The sequence below is a fragment of the Terrapene carolina genome, unplaced genomic scaffold (assembly GCF_002925995.2).
Source record: "Terrapene carolina triunguis isolate 2854851 unplaced genomic scaffold, T_m_triunguis-2.0 Scaffold88, whole genome shotgun sequence".
NCBI classification, from domain to species: domain Eukaryota; kingdom Metazoa; phylum Chordata; order Testudines; family Emydidae; genus Terrapene; species Terrapene triunguis.
This window is the reverse complement of record NW_020664439.1, coordinates 33,805,741-33,830,229: the sequence shown is the minus strand read 5'-3', so window position 1 is coordinate 33,830,229 and position 24,489 is coordinate 33,805,741. Positions and strand designations below refer to the sequence as shown.

Genomic DNA, 24,489 nt, shown 5'->3' with positions numbered 1-24,489 from the left:
CAGGGGCCCATGCGGCTGCGGGCTGGTTCCGGACAACGCCTGGTGTGTGGTAACAGCGGCGGACGCTTCCTTCTCGGCAGGCACTTCCGGCGCGGTAGCGGAGCCCACTCAAGAGCGTTAAAGTCCCCGAGGGGAGGGGGGGAGGTAAGGTACCGGACTGTGTATGCCCCCTTTTCGGAGGGTGGGGAGGAGGCGCTCGGCTCCCACGGGCCGGGCAGGGTCACTAGTGTGTTTTCCTAGGGCCTGGTGATTCCCTCGCGGCTACGTTGCGTTAGGGGCGTAGGACGCTTTGGAGAATGCGGGCCCCGGCTGAGGGCCTCACTCAGAGGGGCTGTGGGTCTCCGGCGGGGCGGGGGTGGTCTCTGGGGCCTGGCAGTTCGGGAGCCGCTGTGGGGGAGGGGCTGGTAATGCCCTAGGATGGGGGAGGGGTCTGGGATCCCAGGGGTGGGGGCAGGCATCTCCCCGCCCCGGCAAACAGCAGCAGGCGGAGGGGGTCAGCCAGCGGCTGGCAGGTGTACAGCCAGACCCGGGCCCTGAGAGGCTGCCCTTCGGCCCTATCGCAAGGCTTCACCTCTGCCCCCCCTCTGCGTGCCGGAGACCAAGGCTTTCCAAAGGGGCTATTTCCCCTCCCCCCACATTTTGAGACCTCTTTAAGGGGGCCCGATTTTCGGATTTAGCAGTTTCTGAATGGCAAGTTGGGCACCTTCCCTCACTTGTGAAAATCTTGGCCTGGGTGTGTATCTTGTGTGTCCTTGGCATGTAATATTTTAAAAGGGGGCTTTGGTTTGATTTACAAATGTAGATTTTATAAAATATTTATTAAATCTAATGATGGGAGTCATTCATAACTTCCCTTTCGTAGTCTTTGTAACTCCAGCCTTGCAGTAGTGTGCATGAGAAGCAGAAAGTGAAACTGACCTATTTATTATCCAAGTTGAATAAAATGCAAAAAGTAAACAGCATAAATGCTGATGTGTTTTTCCAGTTTAATAATTAAAGAGGAACTTAAGGAAATTTTAAAAAAAATAGTTTATAACCTGGCTGTCCCTTTAAACAGCACATCTGACTGTCAAGGCTGGTTGACTTCCCTCCTCCAGCCTAACAGTATCAGGGCCAAGCCTCTGTGTTGCTTCCGTATCACAGGAAATAAGATCACCTGAAGAAGAGCTGTGTGCGGCTTAAAAGCTTGTTTCTCTCACCAGCCAAAGTTGGTCCAATAAAAGATATCAGAGGTGTAGCCATGTTAGTTTGTATCCACAAAAACGAGGAGTCCGGTGGCACCTTAAAGACTTACACATTTATTTGAGCATAAGCATGGTATCTGAAGAAGTGGGTTTTTTACCCACGAAAGCTTATGCCCAAATAAATGTGTAAGTCTTTAAGGTGCCACCGGACTCCTCATTGTTTCCATAAAAGATAACCACCTTGTCTAAGCCTCACAATATCAATTTACTTGGTGGGTTGTGGTATCATTGAGGTTAGTTTTAATTACGGTTTCTAAAATATATGCTGCATTTTAATTTCTAGAAGCATCTGATTAAATCACTGGGATAGAAACAATAGCTTTATGTTCAAATTCCTGAGCCTGCATAGGGAGGGAGAACTTGATAAAGGAACTGATGAGTACTGTCACCTTCACCATGTTCATCGCTGTGGTTGCATTGCATCCATGCCGATAATTTGTTGCTTGACTAAATAGTGGTGGTGTGATCTTTGCTAATTCTTTTAGGTTTTGTAAACATTTTAATTTGGTTAGGTACAAAAATTGGAGCCCAATTTAAGATGGCTTTCTTGTGTAAGTGATAGGTAGAGATAAACACAGCCTATTTTTAATATATCTGCCTTTTGACTGTCTGAGGTGCTAATCTCACATTGAAGTTCACTATTTCAAAATAATGTATGGAGATGGGAGTGAATTGCAAAACGGATGAGATTCAGAACAGTTTTAATGAAGCTGACTGGTAGATTTTCGTGTTTCCTGTAAATTGTTCGCACAACTTCTTAAATGGTGGCACTCAGCCACATTCACAACAGTGAAGTGTACCTAATTTCCAATATGCAGTTGCATTTTTATCACAAGTAAACCCAATTATAATTACTTGTATATATGTTTTCTATATAAATGTCTCTATAATAATGTCTGAAAGGTTATAAAATACCTGATTGTTTTTTTGTCAGTTTTGCCATACACATACAACTTTTTTGGAATAGCTTATTGCCATACAGTTTCTCAAGTATAGCCTCTGCTTAGGTGGCTCTTTATTTTTGGAAAGTGTTTGGGCAAGCCAGTTTTGAAACTTTAACAGGGTATTATTTCACTTTCTGATAACATTCTTTTAGTCCCCTGATAAATGAAACTGCTTGGTGTGTGAGGCAGGGGAGGCCAGAATCTATACAAATGAGTGCATATTCCATTTTTATTTTATTTTTGCCCAGTTAGACTGACAAAGTTACAGTGATTTAACTTTTATTGATCTCATCAGGTTTATAATGACAGGTTTCAGAGTAGCAGCCGTGTTAGTCTGTATCCGCAAAAAGAACAGGAGTACTTGTGGCTCCTTAGAGACTAACAAATTTATTAGAGCATAAGCTTTCGTGGGCTACAGCTGAAAGCTTATGCTCTAATAAATTTGTTAGTCTCTAAGGTGCCACAAGTACTCCTGTTCTTTTTTCAGGTTTATAATGTCATTCAGTGGTCATTTGCTCTACCTAAACTAAATTTTCATTCAATAAAAGAAAAGATCCTTCAAAAGTGAACTGATCATTAGGTTTGTCATAATTTTTCCTAAAACAAATAAACAAAAAATTGTTTAGTATAGTGGTTTATATTTTGTTCAGAGCTGGTTAATTATTTAGAAACTTAAATAAAGTTACTTTATTCATAAAGTTGGAACATGATTAAAACAAACCACATTTTACTATTTTTCATCAAATCACAAACATTGCCACCTGTCTTCACTTGGTGACTGAATCAAGCTCTTCCTGTTAGGAAATTTCTGATTACTCTGCAGATAAAAATAGATAAGGGCCAAACTGCCTGATTCCATGAATGCAGGATAGGATCTAGTCAGGACAAATGCTAATTTTTTTCGAGTTGAGTTTAGGCCAGTTACAGTCTGATGTACTAGGGATGTTGGGGGTTCATTGTTCCTCAACCTGACCTTTTTTGAACCCTTATCTTTTTTCTGTCTAGAGAAAGAACTTGCTGCAGATTAGCAGTGCTTCCAATCATCAGGGTAGGATGGTGGCTTCTCTGAGGAAATTGTTATGCAGCATCTGCTCAAGAAACTAACACTTGACATTGGGAACCTACTATATTATTGTCTGATGTCTAATCTTCCATTTTTGGAAAATATTATAGGGAAGGTTATGGTGAGACAATTCTGAGTACCTAGATGCCTCAGATGATCTTGACCTGAGACTGCGCTGGTGGTATTGGGAGAACTCCTGCTGGTAATAGATGAAGATTTGTCTGCATGTTGATTAATACGTGCTGCTTTTGATATAGTTAATCATGAGGAGTTGATGAGATATAGCCTCATTTTTTCTGGATTTTTCTAAAAAGTGATGTCAGGCAACTGCTTTTCCATACCCCAGGGTGCTGTCATGTAGAATTCCACAGGGTTCTAACCTATCTTCCCACTTGGGAAGATTATTGAGGCGGTGTATGGTATGTGGTGTTTTCAGTACGCTGATGACATACAGCTCTAAACTTCCGCTGCTTAGCTTAATGTTTGGAGCATGAATGAAAATAAGCTGCTGAAGTTCAATCAGGGTAAGACCAAGGCAATGCTGGTAACTTGAGGGAAGCGGCCAGAAGACAATTCAAAAAGTATCATGTCTCTCTTATTGAGGATTGAGATATTCTGTTTGTTAGTAGATCTTGCAAACTGGAGTTGATGGTAACAATGTTTAGGAATCAGAGGGGTAGCCTGTTACTCTGGATCTGTAAACAGCAACAAAGAGTCCTGTGGCACCTCATAGATTAACAGATGTATTGGAGCATAAGCTTTTGTGGGTGAATACCCACTTCGTCACTAATACCCACTAATTTAATGTTTAGGAAGACATTTCCCCCCCCATCTTTGCTTAGCTATGAGTTGGACCATTTTGTTTAGCTATGGACCTTGCTACTGTAATCCATGCCTTTGTCACTTTAAGGTTACAGTTTTGCTATACATGGGGTTACCTTTTAAGATGCACTGAACACTGGCAACTAGCAGGATGCAGCAACCTGAGTCTCAAGTGGTGTATCTTGTATGGAACACATGACATCAGTGCTTTGTGATATGCACTGAATTCTTCTTGATTTTCAGGTGGAGTTTAAGGTGTTGGTTTGGTGCTTGTGTTGACACTCCTCTGTATAAAGGAGTGGGAGCTGGGACAGACATTTTTTTGTGAGGAGCTCTCAGTTTTGGAGCACGCCTTTTTTCCCCCCTTCCCTTTAGCCCTGCAGTCTGAATAACTTCATTTTGTTAATCTTCAAGGTATGCTGTAATGCCTCTCTAGTTATCCAGGATATTGGGGTGGGAGCAGCACAATAAAGGCAGCTGTTTGCGATGGTATTGTTAGGACTTGATTTTTGTTGTTGTAGTAGGCTATTTTCCTGGTTTTGGAGTAAGGATAACCTGCTGATTTTACTTCTGACTTGACTGTATGTTTAATTTTTGGCAAATTCACCTACGGATTAGAATAGGTGTGTTTGTATAGATATAGATGTATGTGTGCTTATATGTATAATAAGAATATATAGTAAGGTCCACTGGGGAGGCAATGTTCTAAGTTTTTTGTAAATTCAAAGAAAAAAGAATCTGAACTCTGTTGGAAATCTAGAATTTCCATGAGCTTCATGGTAGCTGTGCTTGTAACTGAAGTGGGTTCCCAGGGTGTGCCAGAGATTTCCCATCCTACCTCATTTCCATTATTATGAGCCGTAGACCACTACTACCACCACATATACTACATGCGTTGTCCTGTGAATCCTCTACCACAGGGGTTCTCAAACATCATAGCACTGCGACCCCCTTCTGGGGTCATGTAGTAATTTTTGTTATTAGGAGGGGGGACCAAAGGCTGAGCCTGTCCAAGCCCCAACACCCTGGGTGGGGGAGCCAAAGCCCAAGGGCTTAAGCCCAAGGGCTTCAGCCCCAGGCAGGGGAGCCCGTAACCTCAGCCCCACTGCCCAGGGTGGAAGCCCTCAGGCTTCGGCTTTGGCCCTGGGCCCCAGCAAGTCTAAGCCAACCCTGGCAACCCCATTAAAACCCACTTTGGTTTGGTCTGACCCACAGTTTGAGACCTGCTACTCTACCATACTGGTTCAGAGATACAGTGTTGAGTCAATACACTTCCTCCTCCACCACCATGTTATGAGCTGGAGAGCCAACTTCAGCTAAACTACTTGGAGCAGAGACAATGTCCTATGTTTTTGCAGTACCAGATGTGTGCTTAGCTCTCTAATTATCTTGTTCAGACTTCCTATTCTGGCTATCTCTATCCTAGGTTTTGTACTGGCTCTCATTACCATTCTAAGTACTTGTCCTTTTAGATGGGCATAGGTAATCCCTAAGTGACTTCTTAGATTCTTTGGCTATTCTTTTTTGGGAATCAGAAGTTCTACTTGGGGTAGGTTTTTATTTTATTTTAGGGAGGCTGGGATTACTGGTTTAAATGTAATTGTGGAAAAGCTTCTATCAAGAAAGTCTTGTAGCATATCCTGAATATGATCACTGTCTGGGTTATTCTGATATCCTCTGGAAGTTTGTTCCTCAGCTAAATCCCCTCAACTGGGAGTTCCTTATCTCCTATTCACCTGCTTGATTCTGTGCTTTGTGATCTTCATTGTACCAGAGGAATGCAGCTGTCTTGGTTGCTCATGAACACGGAGATAGTCTCTACTGTAGCTGAGATCTGATCCATAAACAACTTTAAAAGTTAGAATCAAGTCTTTGAACTGGCAGCAGAAGCAGATTGAGTCAGTAGAGGGACTGGAATACAGGCTTGAATGCACACTGGTTTAATGCTTGGAGGAGGCAGACATCTGGAGTCTTTGTACTGTTTTCACATTCAGCATCTGGAAATTGCACTGTATGTATCCTGTTCATCCTCTACATATGTGTTGAGAGTCCCTTTCTTTAGATATAATTGAGATCCTCGTTTACCCCATACACGGTATATGCATTGGCTATGCAGCACAGCTTACACTTAAGCCTGAGCATGCATTCTCCATGCAAAAAGCCAGTGGTGAGCTGGTTTGAATGCAGACTGCTTGTCAACCTTCCTTGTGTCTCAGGCAGTCTACAACTGCCAGCTTCTGCTTGCCATTTCCCTCAGATCAGTCACTAAGGCCACCTCTACACTACAAAGTTTTGTTGCCCACAGTTGTGTTGGTCAGGGGGTGTGGAAAAAAAACTCATCTCCTAGCCAACACAGTTATGTTGGCAAAAACCCTGGTGTAGAGATAGCTATGCTGACAGAAGAGATTCAACACCTTTTCAGATGATGTCCCTCCTAAAAATAATAGTTATTTAATATAAAATGTTGCATGATCCTGCATTAATATTTTATAACACAAAAGTAAGGCATGCAAAGTTAGGTGATAAAGGAGGTATGCAACGATTCTGCAATGAATAGCATTGAGATTCTTACTGTCATTCTGTAGTCAAGCTTTCCTGTTGGAATATTAAGAGAGAGAGATAGATATAGATAGATAGAAAACTTTGTTATATCAACACCCATATTCTAAAACAGTTAACATGCAGCCCTAATTAACTTTGAAATGGGGTTATCATGGTTGATAGAAACCAGGATATGAGACAAAGTGACAGATGAGTAAGAAAAATGGACTGATCCGTTGACCTGTAATAAGACCATTAAAGAATGAATTCCCTTACTAAATTCTATATTTAAAAATCCCTTAATATTTGTTACAGATTTGATGTTTGAATAAAACACCCTTTCACAGATAAATCCTGAAGTTGGATAATATGGTACAGGTATTTAGTTCTATCATGTGGGTTTCTCATGAACCAGATAAAGTAGAGATATGAGTATTTCCCTTTCAATACAGTGCTCAGATGCAGATCTCCAAGTTAGATGGGTTGGGTAGGCTGGAGAACTTCTAAGTACCAGATTCAGTTACTGGAACAACTATTTTCCATTGAGCTAACATAGTTGCTGACACACCCTGAGTAGGAACAAGACATAAGATTTCTGTTTATTTAAAGGCAAGATGTCATATTGAGAACTGAGCTAGTCAGAGGAAGCCTGTAATATTGATTGATTGTATCTTTTAATGAGTGATTATTAGGATTCTATTGAAAATGAAACTGGATACATAGGTGTATAGATTAAAATTTGATTGTATGTTTGTATTTCTATTTATAGTAATTGTACATCTTTAAATATGTATTGCCATTTCAGGTCTATAATACATATGTGAATTATATTGTTATTAGAAATCTTATGTTTCTGCTCACTAGTGGTGGTGAGAGCTTCCAATGTGAATCCTATAAGGGAAGAATTAATTCTTTCTCCTTTTCAGTACTTTTTTCAATAAAAGTTGTGTATGAGAACTTGAGATAAAGCTGTAGCCTTTCCAGTAGTGCCTTGCTTATCAAAACAAATTCTTGGATGGGCTACAGTGACTTAAAATTTTAGAACTTCATTAAGTAGAAATCCCATTCACTGAGGGATTCTTTTCTTGTGAACGTAATGTTTTTTTGTTTTTTTCCCCCTCTAATTATCATGCTATTTGAAACCGTTTGTAGTAACTTTTCATCTGAAAATTGTGGCAGTAGTTCAGTGTTTATAATATGTATTTTCCCTTCCCTCCCAGGGCAATTTATTTTTCAAGTCCTTTAAGTATTCTTGCACAACGAGGAAAAAGAAGAACCACTTCAGTGAATGAGGAGTCTTTGCTTTTATAGCATTTTTCTTGAGAAGTGGATCTTTGAATGAGGATGACAATGGAAGAGATGAAGAATGAAGCAGAGACCACTTCTATGGTTTCCATGCCACTCTATGCTGTTATGTATCCTGTTTTTAATGAGGTAAGCTATGTTGTCCTGTTCATAGTGTAATACTCTGTTCTGACTTGGAGGTACCTAAAACCAAAAGGCAAGTGGCACACTAATACATGCTGTTTGCCTTGATATGCAAGGATGTCCTACCAAGCCCTCAAGTCCAACGTTTACCATATGTTCTTTTTTTGTATTTCTTCATCCTTCTTATCCTTGAAAGCCATCAGCAACCTTTAACATAATCTTCAACAATTTAAGTTTTTTCCTTTTTTCCCTGATCTTTTCCTTAACTCTGGTTTTTCAGAGAGAAGGAGGACCTTGAGCGAGAGATCAGGCTGCAAGTATAAAAAACGTAAATTTAAAGTAGTAGTTGATTTCTCCCCTCCCCCTCCAATTTTAGAAATGAGGAAAGAGTAGGATGCAGCCTGTCTGTGTAAAGTAATACCTATTTTAGAGAATACTGTTCCATTGGGACAATTATTTCAATGCCTCAGTTTGTGACTTGGGAAGTAAATATGGGATTTAACAGCAAAATATAATTTTAAATTAAAAGAAAATGATCTCGTGGTGCTAGAAATCTGTGCATTTTGTTGTACTCGAAGCAAAGCTGAACACCTAAATGGTTTGATTACTGCTTATAAAATTAGATTTTTTGCTATGTTTAAGTGGTGGGAACCTGAAATAGATAGTGGTAATCAGTTTCATCGCTGATCACTGTAGTGCAGGGGTGGCCAACCTGTGGCTCCAGAGCCACCTGCGACTCTTCAGAAGTTAATATGCGGCTCCTTGCATAGGCACCGACTCCAGGACTGGAACTACAGGTGCCAATTTTCTAATGTCCTGGGAGGTGCTCACTGCTCAACCTCTGCCACATGCCCTTCCCCCAAGGCCCTGTCCCTTCCCACCCCCTCCCCCAAGCCTGCCATGCCCTCGCTCCTCTCCTTGCCCCCCCAGAGCCTACTGCAGGCCGCGTGAGGGGGTGGGAAGGGACAGGGCCTTGGGGGAGGGGGAGGTCGCGGGGAGGGAGTGGAGGCGCTGATCAGCAGGGCTGCTGGCAGGCAGGGGGAGGGGGGAGCGGATGGGGGCTGCTGACATTACTGTGGCTCTTTGGCAATGTACATTGGTAAATACAGGCTCCTTCTTAGGCACAGGTTGGCCACCCCTGCTGTAGTACATCACTGATCTTTTAATCAGAGTAAAATTTTAAAACTGTGTGGAAAATGGTGGATGAACAGACACTTTCCTGTAAGATCAGAGTAGAAACAGCAGGTAATTCATGGATCACTTCAATTGTTTCATATTCAAGATGTGCCTTAAGATCACTGTATTGACAGCAAAGGTTATCTGCAAATGTTGCATAGGTGGGGAAATTTAACTCTGAATACAGGGCTAATCCAGAAATGTGGCAAAATGAGTGCTGAATTATTAAAGTTAGACATATTTTCTAGTCCATCAGTAACTAGGCAGGGTATTAAACAGCAGCTATTAAAGTTAAAAACATTAACTTCTGTAGAATCAGAGAAATTCCATTCAAGAGTATTAAAAGAATTGGCCAAGGAATTCTTTGATTTTTAATGAAGCTTGGATCATTAACTTTATTCCAGTTCTCTAGAACTTCCCTAAAGTCATAACGATATTTTAAAAGGTTATATGGCATTCCTGGGTAACGAGGCCAGTTAGGATGACATTGATCCCAGGCAGAATCATAGGCTGATATGGGACAATCAGTAAAGAAATAAAGGGTAGTAGCATAAATAATGCCAATCAACATGGTTTATGGAAAAGAGGTCTTGTTGGATAAACTTAGTATTTATTGATGTGATCACAAATGTGGTTGATAATGTACTTTCCCTTCTTTGACTTAGTTCCATGTGGTATTCTGATTTTTTTTTTTTTTTTTTTAAAGAAAAAGAAGCACCATTCAAAATTAATGAAGCCCATATTCAATAGATTGAAAATTGGTTAACTGATTGTAAAAAGAAACTAAATGGGGAATTGTCATCTCAGGGATATGGTGTTTCTAGTGGAGTCCTGCAATGATCTGTTTTGAATCATTACTAATTAGTATCTTTATTGATGATCTAGAAAAAAGGATAAAATCCTTACTGGTGAAATTTGTAGGTGACACAAAAATTGGAGTGATAAATGAGATAGAAACAGATCAGTTATATGGACTGACCTGGATCACTTGGAAAGGTGGGCCCATTTGAACGTTTGTTTTAATACAGCCCAATGCAAGGTTATACATCTAAGAACATAGGTCTTACAGGATGGGAGACTATTCTGGAATGTAGCTACACTGAAAAGAACTTAGTGGTCATGGTAGACGACAGTTGAATGAGTTCCCAGTGTGATACTGTAGCTAAGAGGATGAACATGATCCTTGAAGGCTTAATGAGGGAAAGAGAGATGTGATATAACCTCTGTACATGGTATTAGTGAGACTTGGTGGAATACTGTGTCCAATTCTGGAGTCCACGCTTGAAAAAGGATATTGAAAAATTGGGAGGGTTCAGAAGAAAGCTACAAGGAAGATTTGAGAGCTAAAAACATGCCTTAAATAATAATAATATATGGAGATATACCTATCTCCTAGAACTGGAAGGGACTCTGAAAGGTCATCGAGTCCAGCCCCCTGCCTTCACTAGCAGGACCAAGTACTGATTTTGCCCCAGATCCCTAAGTGGCCCCCTCAAGGATTGAACTCACAACGCTGGGTTTAGCAGGCCAATTCTCAAACCACTGAGCTATCCCTCCCCCCTAATGAGGCTTAATAAGGTCAGCCTTTTTAATTTATCCAAGGTTATGAAGTGACATGAACACGGTCTATAAATACCTATAGGAGAAGAGATCCAGTAGTAGGGGAAGCCCTTTAATCTAGCAGAAACAGGAATGATGAGATCCAATGGTTGGACTCTGAAGCTAGATAATTTCAAACTAAAAATAAGAAGCAAATTTTTAACTTCGAGGCTAATTATTTTTTGTAACAATTTACCTAGGGAATGCGATGGATAAATATCTTTTTAAGGTATGCTGTAGCTCAAACAGAAGATACAGGTGTGATGCAGCAGCTATTGGTAGAAGTTCTTTGGGCCTATCTTATGTAGGAGGTCAGACAAGATTATCATAATTCTCCCTGTTGGCCTCAAAATCTGTGAAAGCAGATGTTGTTGCAACAATTAAACTGGCTAAAATGTAAAACTGGTGAGTGTGTTTATTTGTCCTGTGACTCTATGGTCTCAATTAATGGTAAGGCTTATCTTGTTGAGGGAATAATGATCCTAGGAGAATGTTAACACTGGTAGAAATAAATATAGACAACACACATGCACAAATTGAAACTTAGAAAAAACAAACAACAAAAAACTTGTTACTGGCATGAGTAATTTGAGTTTAGTTCTTTTTGCTGCTTCTTAAAGTTCTAGTTAGTCCTTTTCATCTTATTCAAACATTTTTCTTGGCATAATTTACCCTAGAAGATTAAGTATTATGCATATTCCTGCTACTGCATGATACACTTTGTAGTCTTCATGCCTATGCTGAATTTTGTCAATCCTTTGTGATAATTGTTCACAATTCAAAATGAATTTTTACACTCTGCAAGTTCCTAAGACAGCAATATGTGCTAATACTTAATTTTGTTTTAAATAACAATATGCAACCCAGTTTTACTGATTTGACATATCCCATTATCTTCCCAGTATGGACCGGATTCAGCTGAAGTGATGTCCTTGAGGTTGGCAGTAAACTTGCTTTATACAAAGTGAATATTTTATTTTTATAAAGGCCCAATTAAAACATTTTGGATGATAATTTTAATCTAAAATGTAACTTTCTATATTGTAAGATTAATGTTAGTTCTGAACTGAGACATCTTTTCCCCAATCTGGGCCGTGTCTCTTCCTGCAAATACTGGCAGTAGTTTAGCCTTGTTCATGGGGCTCTGGGTTTTGGTCAAACTCCTTCTGTCTTTGGGTCAAATTCTCTGAGTTCAGGAGCACACAGTGGAGAATCAACACTCCTGCCTTATCCATTAGCATTACAGTTTTTAAAGCTTATTTTGGGACAACAGTGAGCAAAATCTTCTCTTCTCAGTGGTTGGATTTCCAAGCCTCTGTCCCTCAACTGAGACCACCCACTGAGTGCCTCTTGTTTGTTCTGTCCTTCCCCATTATGGCAGAAAAGGCCAAACAGAAGCTCAGAGGTAACTACTGACTTTTCTTGTTCTGATGAAATTCATGTTACTAATGATTCTAAACTTTCATTGCAGCTAGAGCGAGTAAATCTATCTGCAGCTCAGACCCTGAGAGCAGCTTTTATTAAGGTGAGAAACTAATAAAGAATGATTAAAAGTTGTGTGTGTCACTCAAAAACACTATAAATAAATGTTTGAAACACAGTTTAAAATAAATGTGTTTTCAGCTTTATTGCTCTATTTTCCCTTTGTGCCATCTTGTTTTAGAAGCAGTATTTGGTAAGAATCAAGTGGCCTACAAGGAGAGTACCCAGCTTCCACTTCTTTGGAAAGGCTAATGGATTGGGCTGTCTCAAACTTGTATGATTGGTTTTAAAAGTTTGTGTTATTCTGTACTGGACTCATGGGGGAGATGGAGTTATTTTGTGTAATTGCTAAATGTACTGATATTAAGCACTTTTGATAGTAAAAACCTTAGAAGATACTTGTAATAATCATCATTAGTATAGACTTACTGTCGACTGCTACTTCACATTAAATGAACAGTAGGAGATGGGTGGATTGTAGGTTCTGAACACTCTGCTCATTGCCTAAGACAGACAAACTCTATCTCCAGTAAAACATTTCAGTGGAAATTCTGCAAGGAGCCTCTTGAGTTTTCCTTCTTCTCTGTTTGTGGTTCTCTTCCCCCTCCCCGCCCCAACCCCCACAAATGACAGGCGGTAAACTGGCTCTAGGCTAGTTAATTTTACTGCTTTTATAGATTATACAGATGAAATCTTGCCTGGAATTAAGATGGAAAAACAATGTTGAAACTTAAAACAAATTCCTTGTGCGGTAGGCCTGAGATTCTGTGCTGTGCCTCTAAGGATATGTCTGCACTGCACACTAAGCCCCACTTCTGCCCACACCCAAATCAGTCTGACTTGGGTCAGCAAGCACTCAGCACCGGAGTCCTAGAAACCTGCTAGGGCAGGGGTGGGCAAACTTCTTGGCCTGAGGGCCACATCTGGGTATGGAAATTGCATGGTGGGCCATGAATGCTCACAAAATTGGGGGTGAGGGCTCCGGCTGGGGGTGCGGGCTCTGGGGTGGGGCCAGACATGGGGAGTTCAGGGTGCTGGAGGGGGCTCCAGGCTAGGGCAGAGGGTTGGGATGCAGGAGGAGATGAGGGCTCCATCTGGAGGTGCAGGCTCTGGGGTGGGGCCAGGGATGAGGGGTTTGGGGTACAGGAGGGGACTGGGGATGAAGCAGAGAGGTTTGGAGTATGGGAGGGGGCTCTGGGCTGAGGCAGGAGTTTGTGGTGTGGGAGGGGGCACGGGTTCCAGGGTGGAGCCAGAAATGCAGGAAGTTCATTACCTTCTTGAAATTCCAACTCTGCGGTTGGTCTTGGTCTTAAATGCATTAATCAAACTATTAATACACGAGCATAATTTAAATTTGATAGAATCAGGGGCACATTTCCTTAGCTAGCTTCTGCAAACTAGGTGTTAGATCCTTCTGAACATAGATTAAGATTCAGTTTCTGGTGTCATCATATTGTGCTGAAATATAGGAGGAACTGTTGGTGAGTCACATCCCTTGCATCTCAAGCACCTGGTGCCTACGTAGATTATAAATAGTACTTGATTTCTGCTCTAAAACACTGATATCTAGTGGCCTGAAGACCAATTTTCATCAATGAGACAACTTTTATTGCAGTACAGTTTTCATTGTTGCCTTGGTTTGACTTCATTGAAGTTCAGCTGCTCTCTCACTGGGGCTGTAGATGTATTTTGGAATGACATTCTGGAATTTCCTGATTAAACAAGTATGTATATGGAGAGGGGAAATTGCAGTGATTATAGTGGAGGCATTAAACTACAAACACTTCTGGGCAGGGCCTTTCTGTCTTTTCTGTAAAGAACTATATATGTTTGTAGTGCTAAATAAAACCATAGCAATAAGCAGTCAAATCGATTTGTGTGCGGACAGAAGAGGGTCTTGAGACACAGCCTGGGCTTAGTGTGCTGTGTAGACATACCCTTAGAGGCACAGCACATTGTTACAATACCATTGCTATTGCTTGTTAGCAGCAAATATATCATGAAAGTATTATCTCAAAAAATTCAACTGAATAGTGAGATACTTCACTTGATATAGGGCTTAGAATGTGCTCTGCTTTATAGAATGCTGTTGGCCGTCCCTTGTAATTGGCAATCATTTAAAAAATATACAGTGGAAGTAATAGCATTTGATAAGTCTCTATATATACCGACTATCCTGAGAAATCTAATTCATATTCTCTAAAGAGTCCATTCTGTGCAGGATTTTCACTTCAGAGTCTTAGCTCTTTAATGTGAGACTAGTAGTTCACTAGCTTTTAAAGTTCTCTGATCCTGTGGGTAGCAGTAACAAGGTAGAGCATGAACTAGGTACTCTGTGGAGTATAAAAGCTGCCCTCCAAATGTTCCAATCAGTTTCTTCTTGACCATGGTTGGAGAAGGAGCTCCTTACAGGACACTGGCCTTGAGCTGGTCATTTTTCCACCTTTTCATGGGATCCCAACAATATCTTATTGGCTGTCCACCTGCAGTAACCCTGACTTCCAGCCTGGTCTGATATGGTGGTTGTTCTTTCGAAGCCTTTTCATCAGATGATTTGATACCTTTTTTAAAAAAAAATTCTTGGTGCCAGGAGTCACTGGCATTTTTTTGGTGTTCTAACATGCATTTTTTTCTTTTGGTCAGAGCCTCAGCACTACTTCAGCATTCTCTACTAAATGTACAATGCTCCAGTGTCAGCATTGTTCTCTGTCTATCAGCATTTGAGTCTAGATCCTCTGGCATCAGATTTGTTAGGCATCTCAACACCTTCCATCTCAACGCCTTGTTCTATACCTGTCTCAGCACTTGTTCTATATATGTTGGTTCAGTGCTTTCCTCAATGCCCTTAAACGCACAACGTACTGGTGCTTCTTTTTTCTTTATTTTAAGTAAGACCTCTGAGAAAGGAAGATGGATCATGGGTTCCAACCTTGTCAGTGCACGACAGACCAATGTCAAAAAGCTAGTGACCGTGTTTGTTTGCTCCGACTTCCTCTAAGTCAGCCCTGATGTACAGAAGGCCCACATATGTCTGTAGATGTCACGTAAAACGCTAAAGAAATGGGGGGAGTACTTTCAGGCTCTCTTTGAGGCATTCCCTAGGAGACTATTTGAGTCCAGTACTGAGGTTGGTCCAGAATGCTTTGAAGAGTAAAATCCTCAAAGCTAAAGCCCATCAGCCAAGTCTATTGAGTACTGAGATTCAGTGCCAGCATTGCCAATGTTGATGCAGACTTGGCTTCATCTTGTAAACCTATTAGGGTAGCTTTAATACCAAAGTGCTCTGTCTCCTCACCAGCAAACCTGAGGATTACAACTGCACGCAAGGGTCCCAAAAAACAAAAACAATACAAAACAAAACCCTTAAGATGTAACCGTGAAAATCTTGCAAGATGATGGATTCAGAGAAACAGCATTACAGCTAAATAATCTTTGTTCCCCCTCTGTGTTCCAGTCTAAAAGCTTTCCAGGTATTTTTTCTTGAGTTCTAATTAAATCCAAGCTGGTATATGAGTACAAAGCTATGAACTCTGATACTGGAATGGAGTTTTGGATAAGAAGTTTTCACTTACTATCAGTGCAGTATAGTGCAACATGCTGTTGTGAGACTCAAACATGACATGACTGGAATAAAATCAGACAGTAGAGATATACTATCCATGTAATTCAAAAACTAAGAGGAGGGAGTCATCAGTGAAGGTGGATGGAATAATTGGTAGATGGATGGAAAAAATTAAATCCAAATGTATGACAGGAAAACATTATGACAGTTGACTTGTATAATAAGAAAATAGTACATATCTAGGCTGCTGGTGAGAGAACTGAGTTCAAAATAAAACTGATAATTTAACAGTATATAGAGACCTTTTATTGATTACCTGGATAAAAATAGAATTAACATTTTATGCTTACAACAACAATTTAGTGTAAAAACATCTCTAATTTTTTGTTTCACCTTTTTAGGGGGTTCTGCGTTGTGTTTACTTTGTTTCTTAGGACTATGTTCTTGTAAGATGTTTGAATATTATGTGGTAATGATTTTGAAAATATTTTAAACAAAAATATAAATCCAAAATAAATCTTAAGACATGTGGGAGGGTGAAATATTGTATTCGACCCAAGGGGTAATAACGTTTTTGTGTTTAGTGCAACTAAATGAATATTTACATTTAAGGATTATTGAGTTTAAATAACAAAATCTCTTTATAAAGGGAATATATTGTAATAGTAGGTGGTAGGGACTAAAGTAAACATGAGTAGTGGAAAATAATTAAAATACAAGAAGGAGCAATAGCCATGTATGAAGCCAGTTATTGGATTATGCAGATCTGTTGTAACACCTGCAAAGAGTGTCATCTTCTGTTACTGACACTCCATTAGAAGAAACACTGAAGCATTTGAAAAGCTATGAAAAAGTAATACTAGTGATATGTGAGAGTTATGAGGACAAATTGAAAATCACAATATCTGTGTAATCTGAAAAAAATATAGTTGAGAAGAATTAAGTAGAAATATATAAAATGTCTTCTCGCCTGCTATGTCAATATAATTTTAATGTTTTCAATTTTTATTCAGAGGGTAAAACCAGGTAAAGGGAGAGTGTGAGATACTCATAAATACTTTTCATGGAAATGGGTGAAACGACTTATTGGGAAAAATTGCTGATGCAAAAACTCTTCAGTAGTTCAAGAAACATTGATGCGATCGTGGAAAAATACTTTACAAAGTGGTCTGCTGTTATGAGTCTATTCAACTTCTCTAGTCCCTAATAATTTGATCTTGTATGTACAATCTGTTGTCCCATTGAAATCTAGCTTTATGCTTTAAAATGTTACTCAAGTCCTAAATATTTCTTAATCAAAATGTTCTTTATAATATAGGCTGAAAAAGAAAATCCAGGTCTCACACAAGACATCATTATGAAAATTCTGGAGAAAAAAAGCGTAGAAGTGAACTTTACAGAGTCTCTTCTGCGTATGGCCGCAGATGATGTAGAAGGTATTTATCGTCTCTGGGAATGGGAGGTGGGAATTGCATTTAAACCCATGTTCTCTGATATTGATGGGTATAAGCCTACCTTTTGATGCTGTTTTTCAGAGACAAATGTTTACATTAAATCTGAAAATTAGCAGAGAAAATCTGTCAGTTTTATTTTTCGGGACAGGTTTCATCTTAGTGAGCATTTTTTTTTTTTTTTTTTCTATCTTTTTTTAATATTATTAAAACCCTATTATAATGAGCACTTATGGTGGCATGGGTATTTTATTGGACATAGTAATTTAACTTTCATATTTATTATACTCTGTAATTCTAAAAGCATAATTCACCTCTGCAGTGAAAATGATAAATTATTAGAATGTACAGTGCATGTTATTCACTCAGTATAGCATGAAATCTGTCTTTTCGAAAAGTTAGGAGGCAAAATGTTCTTTCTAATATGGTGGGGGGTTTTCCCCATAGAACCAGGAATTCACTGTAAGAGGGTTTCACTCCGTTTGGTAAACTTTTTTCATACTGTATTGGATTAGCACAATGCAGTCATTCCGTTCAGTGGATCTTCCCTGGATTATGTTTTTTGTAAATTACATTAAAATAATGAATGTTCTGGATTTTTTGGATTGAGTGGATAAAATCAAGTAAAGGCATTTTATAACAAACAGACTGTGCTTCTATCAATATAGAAATCCATTGCACATGCATAATGCTGGTCTGTGTACCTCTTTTAAAATAGAACTTTGAAGTATTGATGGAACTTTATGAATAGCAATATCCACAGTGTCACTAGAAATATACTTGAGGGTAAGTAATAGTTTCTTGTATTTTTTTTTTTTTTTTTTTTTTTGTGCCTATCAGAGTATATGATTGAAAGGCCAGAGCCAGAATTCCAAGACCTAAATGAAAAGGCACGAGCACTTAAACAGATTCTCAGTAAGATTCCCGATGAGATCAACGATAGAGTGAGATTTCTTCAAACAATCAAGTAAGTGCTGCATTCTGTATTTATCTGCAGATCATGCTGGAAGCCTTGACTTGGATATTAAGATATTATATGTGTTTTAGTGATGTGATATGGTACTTTCAGTGCTCCTTGAGCTTTTGGCAGTACTGTGTTCCTCTAGAGGAATGGACCAGCCTGTTCAGAGAGCATGACTGGTGCCTGGCTCTATCTATTGCCAACTGGAAGCAGGAGTTGGGGAGCATACGTTGCATCCCTGTGTAGCATGTGGAAGAAGTACTGGTGCATTAAGATACTTTGTACTACTTTTGCTTGTGCTGCACTTCTTTTGTGGCTAAATAGGACTTTAGTTTCCATGATCATGAAAAGTCAAACTACAACCAATCTTGCTTATATATTAAACAATAGTTCTGTTGTAATGTGTGATAAATACCTTTACAGTATTCCATTTAGGCATAGAGACTGTGTGTCATAGAAGTAAAATATAAATCACAGTACTAATAAATATAGGACAGGATTGATTATGTAGGTAGTAAATAATTGCATGAGACTAACAGTGTTACTACCATGACATTGATTTGTTCTGTGGTCTTAGGCAAGTCACACCTCTGTTGTGTTAGTTAATGTCCATGAAATATTAAAATAATAATAATAATGCTATATGTGCTAACAGTTAACTTAGTACAAGATGTAGCTTATTTGAGAATGGTTGAATCTATAGTTACATGGTTCGCCTAATATGATGATATAATGCTATTTAATTTGTACACTTTATATTTCAATTACTTGCTTTTTGGTTTTTTTTTTTTATGGGGATTTTGAATGCACAGATGGGGCAATACTGGCTGGTGAGAGATTTTAGAGGGGTTTGTGTAATACATAATGTATAAATCTTACAACTGAATTTTATTGGTTTTGAGGCTTTCCATACATGTTGTAATATCATGTATCCAGGTAAATGTACTATTGTATCTAAATGTCAATAGTTTTGTCTTCCCTGACACCAACACAACTTACTATAGTATATGTGTATGTAGTGGATACTGATGGATGAAGGAGTAAAATTTTCTTAATGCTGATTGGCTTATATAGGCCCATGTTTGTACTGCTACTTTTAAGTCCTTTTGTACTGTACTGGCTGAAAACTCCTGGCTTTATAAACAGCATTGGCTTACTATGTTGGTTAACCATTCTCAATTTCTATTTCCATTACATATGTGGGTTTCATTTGTTTTTCCCAAGTGCTTGTCTTACAGTGTGGCAGTCTTCACTTTTCGAGCTTGACATTTCAATAAAAGGGTTGAGGCAGTGCCTTTGCTTTTTATAAAAGGGGGTGGGGTGAAGGAAGACATGTTCGTGTCCCAACAATACAGCAAGCTTGGGTTTGCTTGAAATTCACAAGCTAAGGGGAACAGTTATATAACTGAAAACAGCTAATGTTAAACATGAAACAAAAAGGGTCAGACAAAGATGTCATATCTATGCAAAAACTTAATCTTGATTAGTTGGGCTGCTTTCAATGAACTCTGGATTCACTGTTCTGGACTGATACAGTGATACAAAGTGTCAGCGATTTCTCAAGCAGGAAATAGCCTGTAGCACTCTATCAGAAGAGTACCTAGATCTCTGCATTCTGCTCAGTGACTAGGAAATGGGATTATAAACATCCTGAAATGCAATTTTTAATTTTGGTAAGATAGTAGTAACATTGCATATAGAGTGTAATTTTTGGCATTTTATATAATGGTGTTTATAAAACAGTGCACACTATTGTAGAGTTTTGATATAAAGAAAATGGCACAACACAGTAACTACTCTCTTCTGACCACTCTTAGTACAATGAGAGATGCTAGCTGTTCTTGTTTCAAATTGATTTTAAATCCTGCAAAACTAGATACTGTTGTACACATTAGTCCTATGTGTGGGTTAGTGGCATCAAATTGCTTTCAAAGGGACTGGATGTAAACATTTTCTGCCTGGTAATTTAATTTTTTTTGGTGTGATTGGGCAAGCTACAAGGAATCCCAAACTGTTTTGAGCCCCTTGGTATCCTAAGTATAAGGTACATAATGGATGATGTTTTTCATATTTGGAACAAGCATTAAGGATCTAATTCTGCTATTAGATCCATACACGCAACTACCCCTTAAATTGCTAGGAGCTGTTTGTGCATACCGAAGACACCGTTTGATTCTTACTGTTAAAACAAGTGAGTATATAGTATTGTTTAACATAGGTTTCCATATTATTGGGCAGATGCTAGCTTTCAGAGTATAAGGAGCACATTAAACTTAATTTGGATTTAAGTACTATATAATCTGATTAGTTCTTTGCATTTGATCTTGCTGCATCATATCTACATTATTTCTATAAAATACTTTAAAAATAAGTATCAAATATGATTTTTTCCTGGAAGTTATTAAAATTCAGCATTAAATTAGGCTAACTTAAAATGTTGTGTGTGTTTTTTTTTGTTTGTTTTTTTATCAAATAGGGACATCGCCAGTGCAATAAAAGAACTTCTTGACACAGTAAATAATGTCTTCAAGAAATATCAATACCAGAACCGGAGGGTATGTGAATTAAGATTTGCATGTAGTATTGTATTATTACTGCTAAATATAAATATGAAAGATCTTTCGTTCTTATAGTGTAAGGGTCAGTGGTAGAATTTAGCTAGTCATTTAGTGAGTCAGAAGGAAGTGTACATGAAAAGAAAAGATAAAGCAGTGTAACCAATTCAAATCTGTCACTAAGGCCATATACTTTTTTTCTATTTATTTCTTCCAGTATGCATGGGGTTTTAATATGTATAGATGTGTCAGTGTTGTATTATTTTAAAAATATTATATTAAAGTATAATGTGTCATTTTCTGGAAATGTCTGACAAGAAACTTAAATTCCATTATCACTTACCTTTTCATTTCAAAATGTTTTGAATTCCTGGATCTGCATGTCTTTAATTCAATCTTTTTGTTTTTGCTCCCTAGTCCTTTGTAGCTTGTTACTGATTAGTTACTATAAGTATGTTGTTCTGTAAAGGTATTGAATGAGATTTTTTTTTTTTTTATTTAATTGTGGATTTGTATATTTTTAGGCACTTGAGCACCAAAAGAAAGAGTTTGTAAAATACTCCAAAAGTTTCAGTGATACTCTGAAAACCTATTTTAAAGATGGAAAGTAAGTATGCTTTTGAATGCAGCTTCCCAACAACAAATGTGTGTGTTCCCTTTTATGTGGTGTTTAAATTACTTGGGCTCTCATGGCCGTGGCATTTGTCTATCTTCATTTCTCCGTGTGTCTGTAAAGGGAGAATAAACCCATGAATACTTAAACATCAAGACAAAGTAATCAGGTGTGTAATTTAGAATATTGTGATTCACTTTCTATAGTATATGTAGCTATGAGAACAGGACAATAGTAAGGTAAGCCAACTAAAAATCTGCACAGATGTTTAATGTTTATAACTGGTGGTTTGTGAATGGCAGTTTGAATATAGATGTCTACATTTTTTATGTGCCTTCTAATTTTTCATCTTTAAAAAAAAGGGGGGGGGCATTTCATCAAGGTTCATGTCTTTTTGTGTTTTGGAATCCACTTGTGCCATGGTATTTCACTGTCACTTACTGTTATGGAAGAAGATCTGATTTCATAGTCTAATACATGTCTTGGAGGCAGGAGGAATCTGCAGCCTACTGGTATTGCTTGTCTGTCTCCATGCAGGAGAGCCGGCTTTCATTTTCCATTCTGTTGTGTCAAAGTCAACAAAGGCTGAGAGCACTGTGGAGACATTGCACCATTATATGAGGGATATTGTCCTCAAACCACAAGTGATCACCTCCCCGCTCCCTTTGAAATCAATGGTAGAAATGCCAAAATGATGCAGGACCCTGATAGTTTACATTTAGAAAATTTCCTTCATACGGCAATATCTCAAAGTACTTTTCAGATAATATAAGCACCAGTTAGATGCAGTCAGCAGACCAATAGGAGAAGAGGAGAAATTTTGGTCAAGGACATAGCAGCAAATTTCTACAGTTGATTAGATCATATAGAGATATCGAGATGTGTTTGGCCAATATTTATCTCATAACACACATTCACACAAGTGCATGGAATCTGTAATATTCATGCAGAGTCCACAATATGTTTTATGCCAGAGCTGAAAGATAATATTTGTGGTGAACTATATGGTGTTTCAACTACCTTAGGAGGAAGGGGAGAATCACTCTTGGTATTCCATTGTGGTTGCAGGGAATCTTTGTATTTGAACCAGATGCTAAGAGTGGCACGGACAGGATTCCCCCCAAATGTCTGTCACCAGCCTGAAGATGGTGACTGCAGTGCAGGGCCTTGAAGTTTGAGGGTTAAAAGTGTAGTTCTGAATAGAATGGTTCTTAAGTCTGCACTAGGAATGTGAAGAACACCAACAAACTGGATAAATAGCAAGCTTCCTATAATAATCAGACATCAATCAGGAGATATAAATAAGATGCAGCAATCTGCTAATGATTGTATTCAGCTTTGAAAGGGTCTTCTAGTATAGGAATACGCCATAATATGCATGGTAAAATACATTTGAAAGTAACAGGCTTACACAAGTGATAGAAGGGCAAAATTAGCGTGGGAAACTAGAAACCTGGAATGATGATGATTAACAAAAGCTATCAGACCAAACACAAACACACACTAATAATTTACATTTCTGTGGTGCCTTTCATCTGATAATCTTAAAGCATGGAAGAGCTAGTGCTAGGATTTGGAGAGTCTGAAAAATACTGCATGAGATCCCATCTGAGACTTGAATTACTGACTATATTGGAATGCAAGAAGTGATATAACCTGCATAAAACTGGCCATGGCCCAAAGCAAGACTTTTTAAAAGACACCAGAAAAAGTGCAACGATAAAGCAAACACAATGACAGCAGTCTGACAAGTATGGATTAGGGAGGTGAAAAATCCCATCTGTGTTGACCTCATTCTGGTCTTTTTTTAAGTTAAAGATAACTGAGCAATGCTGAAGCAACACAGTATAGTTGCTCTGTTGTATGGGGATGAGGGAGAAAATGGCAAATTAGTCAACATCCACTCCTGTTAACTTCAGCTGGATTTGTAAGTGCTCGCCACTTCTGAAAATAAGGCCTTTAATGACCACTGTTCCACTCTTCTCTAGCTAGCTTTGGGTTTTTAAACTAAATTTTCAGGAGCCAAAAGTATTGAAGATCCTACCATCAGTTGCTAGTGTTCTTTGCATGGGTAAGGCATACCTAGTCACCAGCTGTAAATTGAATGGAGGCTGCTATACTGCAAAACATCTGAATGTGCTTCACTGTGAGGTTTTGCTGAGCCAGGATGCATGTAGTTATCCAGATTTGGTACTAAAATTTATTGCATAAGCATTTAAAGCAGTCTATATTTGTCTGAAACTGTTCTTGGTGTTGAAATATGTTTCTTTTCTTATAACAGGGCAATAAATGTGTTCGTAAGTGCCAACCGACTAATTCATCAAACCAACTTGATACTCCAAACCTTCAAAACTGTGGCCTGAAAACTGTATATGTTGAGAGTTGTACTTTTCAATGGTGGATAGGATACCTTTATATGTAAATTTTAAAGTTTTGACTGTATAAATTATCAGTCCCTCTTGAAGGGACCTAATGCAGGATTTCGAATGGGATTATTGCCATCTTACACCATATTTTTGTAAAACGTAGCTTAATCATAATCTCACGATGAAGATTTTGCATCACTCTTTGCTATTATCATTCTTTTCAGAATTATAAGCCAAAAGAATTTACGCCTTAATGTGTCATTATGTAACATTCCTTATAAGAATTGTAAATATTTGGTGTTCTATTTCTGACATTTTAACTTGAAAGCGAAAAACTGCAAGACTATGTATTTAACAATATTGGTGGCAAATATTCAATAAATAGTTTACATCTGTTAGTTTGTCTGCTTGTATGTGAACAAAAAATGTGTAACCTGTTTCCCTATAATTAAAGAATATACACTAGATGTAAGAAGTAAAAGAAAATTATGTGGGTGCTTTAGGTGAATGGCATTTTAAATCATACCATAAAAAAAGGGAGCTTTCCTATTTTCCATTTCAATCTCAGAGCAAACTTTTTTGAAATGTGTGATCAATCATTAAACTTTGAGTAAGATACTAAGCCACACTTCTATTATTAAATCACAAAGACAAAACAAAGGACCCAAAAGTAGCCGTTTGT

General features: G+C 38.5%; 1 protein-coding gene across 2 annotated transcripts; it reads left to right on the top strand.

The window, feature by feature from the left end:
* The first annotated feature begins 38 nt into the window (after positions 1-38).
* On the top strand, positions 39-24,205 carry PDCD10 (programmed cell death 10). Of its 2 annotated transcripts, none has more exons than XM_024195595.2 (8): positions 39-144; positions 7,835-8,048; positions 12,289-12,342; positions 17,180-17,297; positions 18,153-18,279; positions 20,750-20,828; positions 21,353-21,435; positions 23,723-24,205. In XM_024195595.2, exons 2-8 carry the CDS (start codon positions 7,953-7,955, stop codon positions 23,802-23,804), a joined length of 639 nt encoding a protein of 212 aa, XP_024051363.1. In that variant the 5' UTR covers positions 39-144; positions 7,835-7,952; the 3' UTR covers positions 23,805-24,205. The 2 variants fall into 2 exon arrangements, with proteins under 2 accessions (XP_024051363.1, XP_024051364.1); XM_024195596.2 differs by having other exon boundaries at positions 47-149.
* Positions 24,206-24,489: the final 284 nt, after the last annotated feature.

Excerpts from the sequence above, each read along its gene's own strand:
- PDCD10 (XM_024195595.2), top strand. The coding sequence starts at position 7,953 with ATGAGGATGACAATGGAAGAGATGAAGAATGAAGCAGAGACCACTTCT. Across the intron at positions 8,049-12,288 it reads TGTATCCTGTTTTTAATGAG|CTAGAGCGAGTAAATCTATC; the intron begins GTAAGCTATGTT and ends CTTTCATTGCAG. Across the intron at positions 12,343-17,179 it reads TGAGAGCAGCTTTTATTAAG|GCTGAAAAAGAAAATCCAGG; the intron begins GTGAGAAACTAA and ends TTTATAATATAG.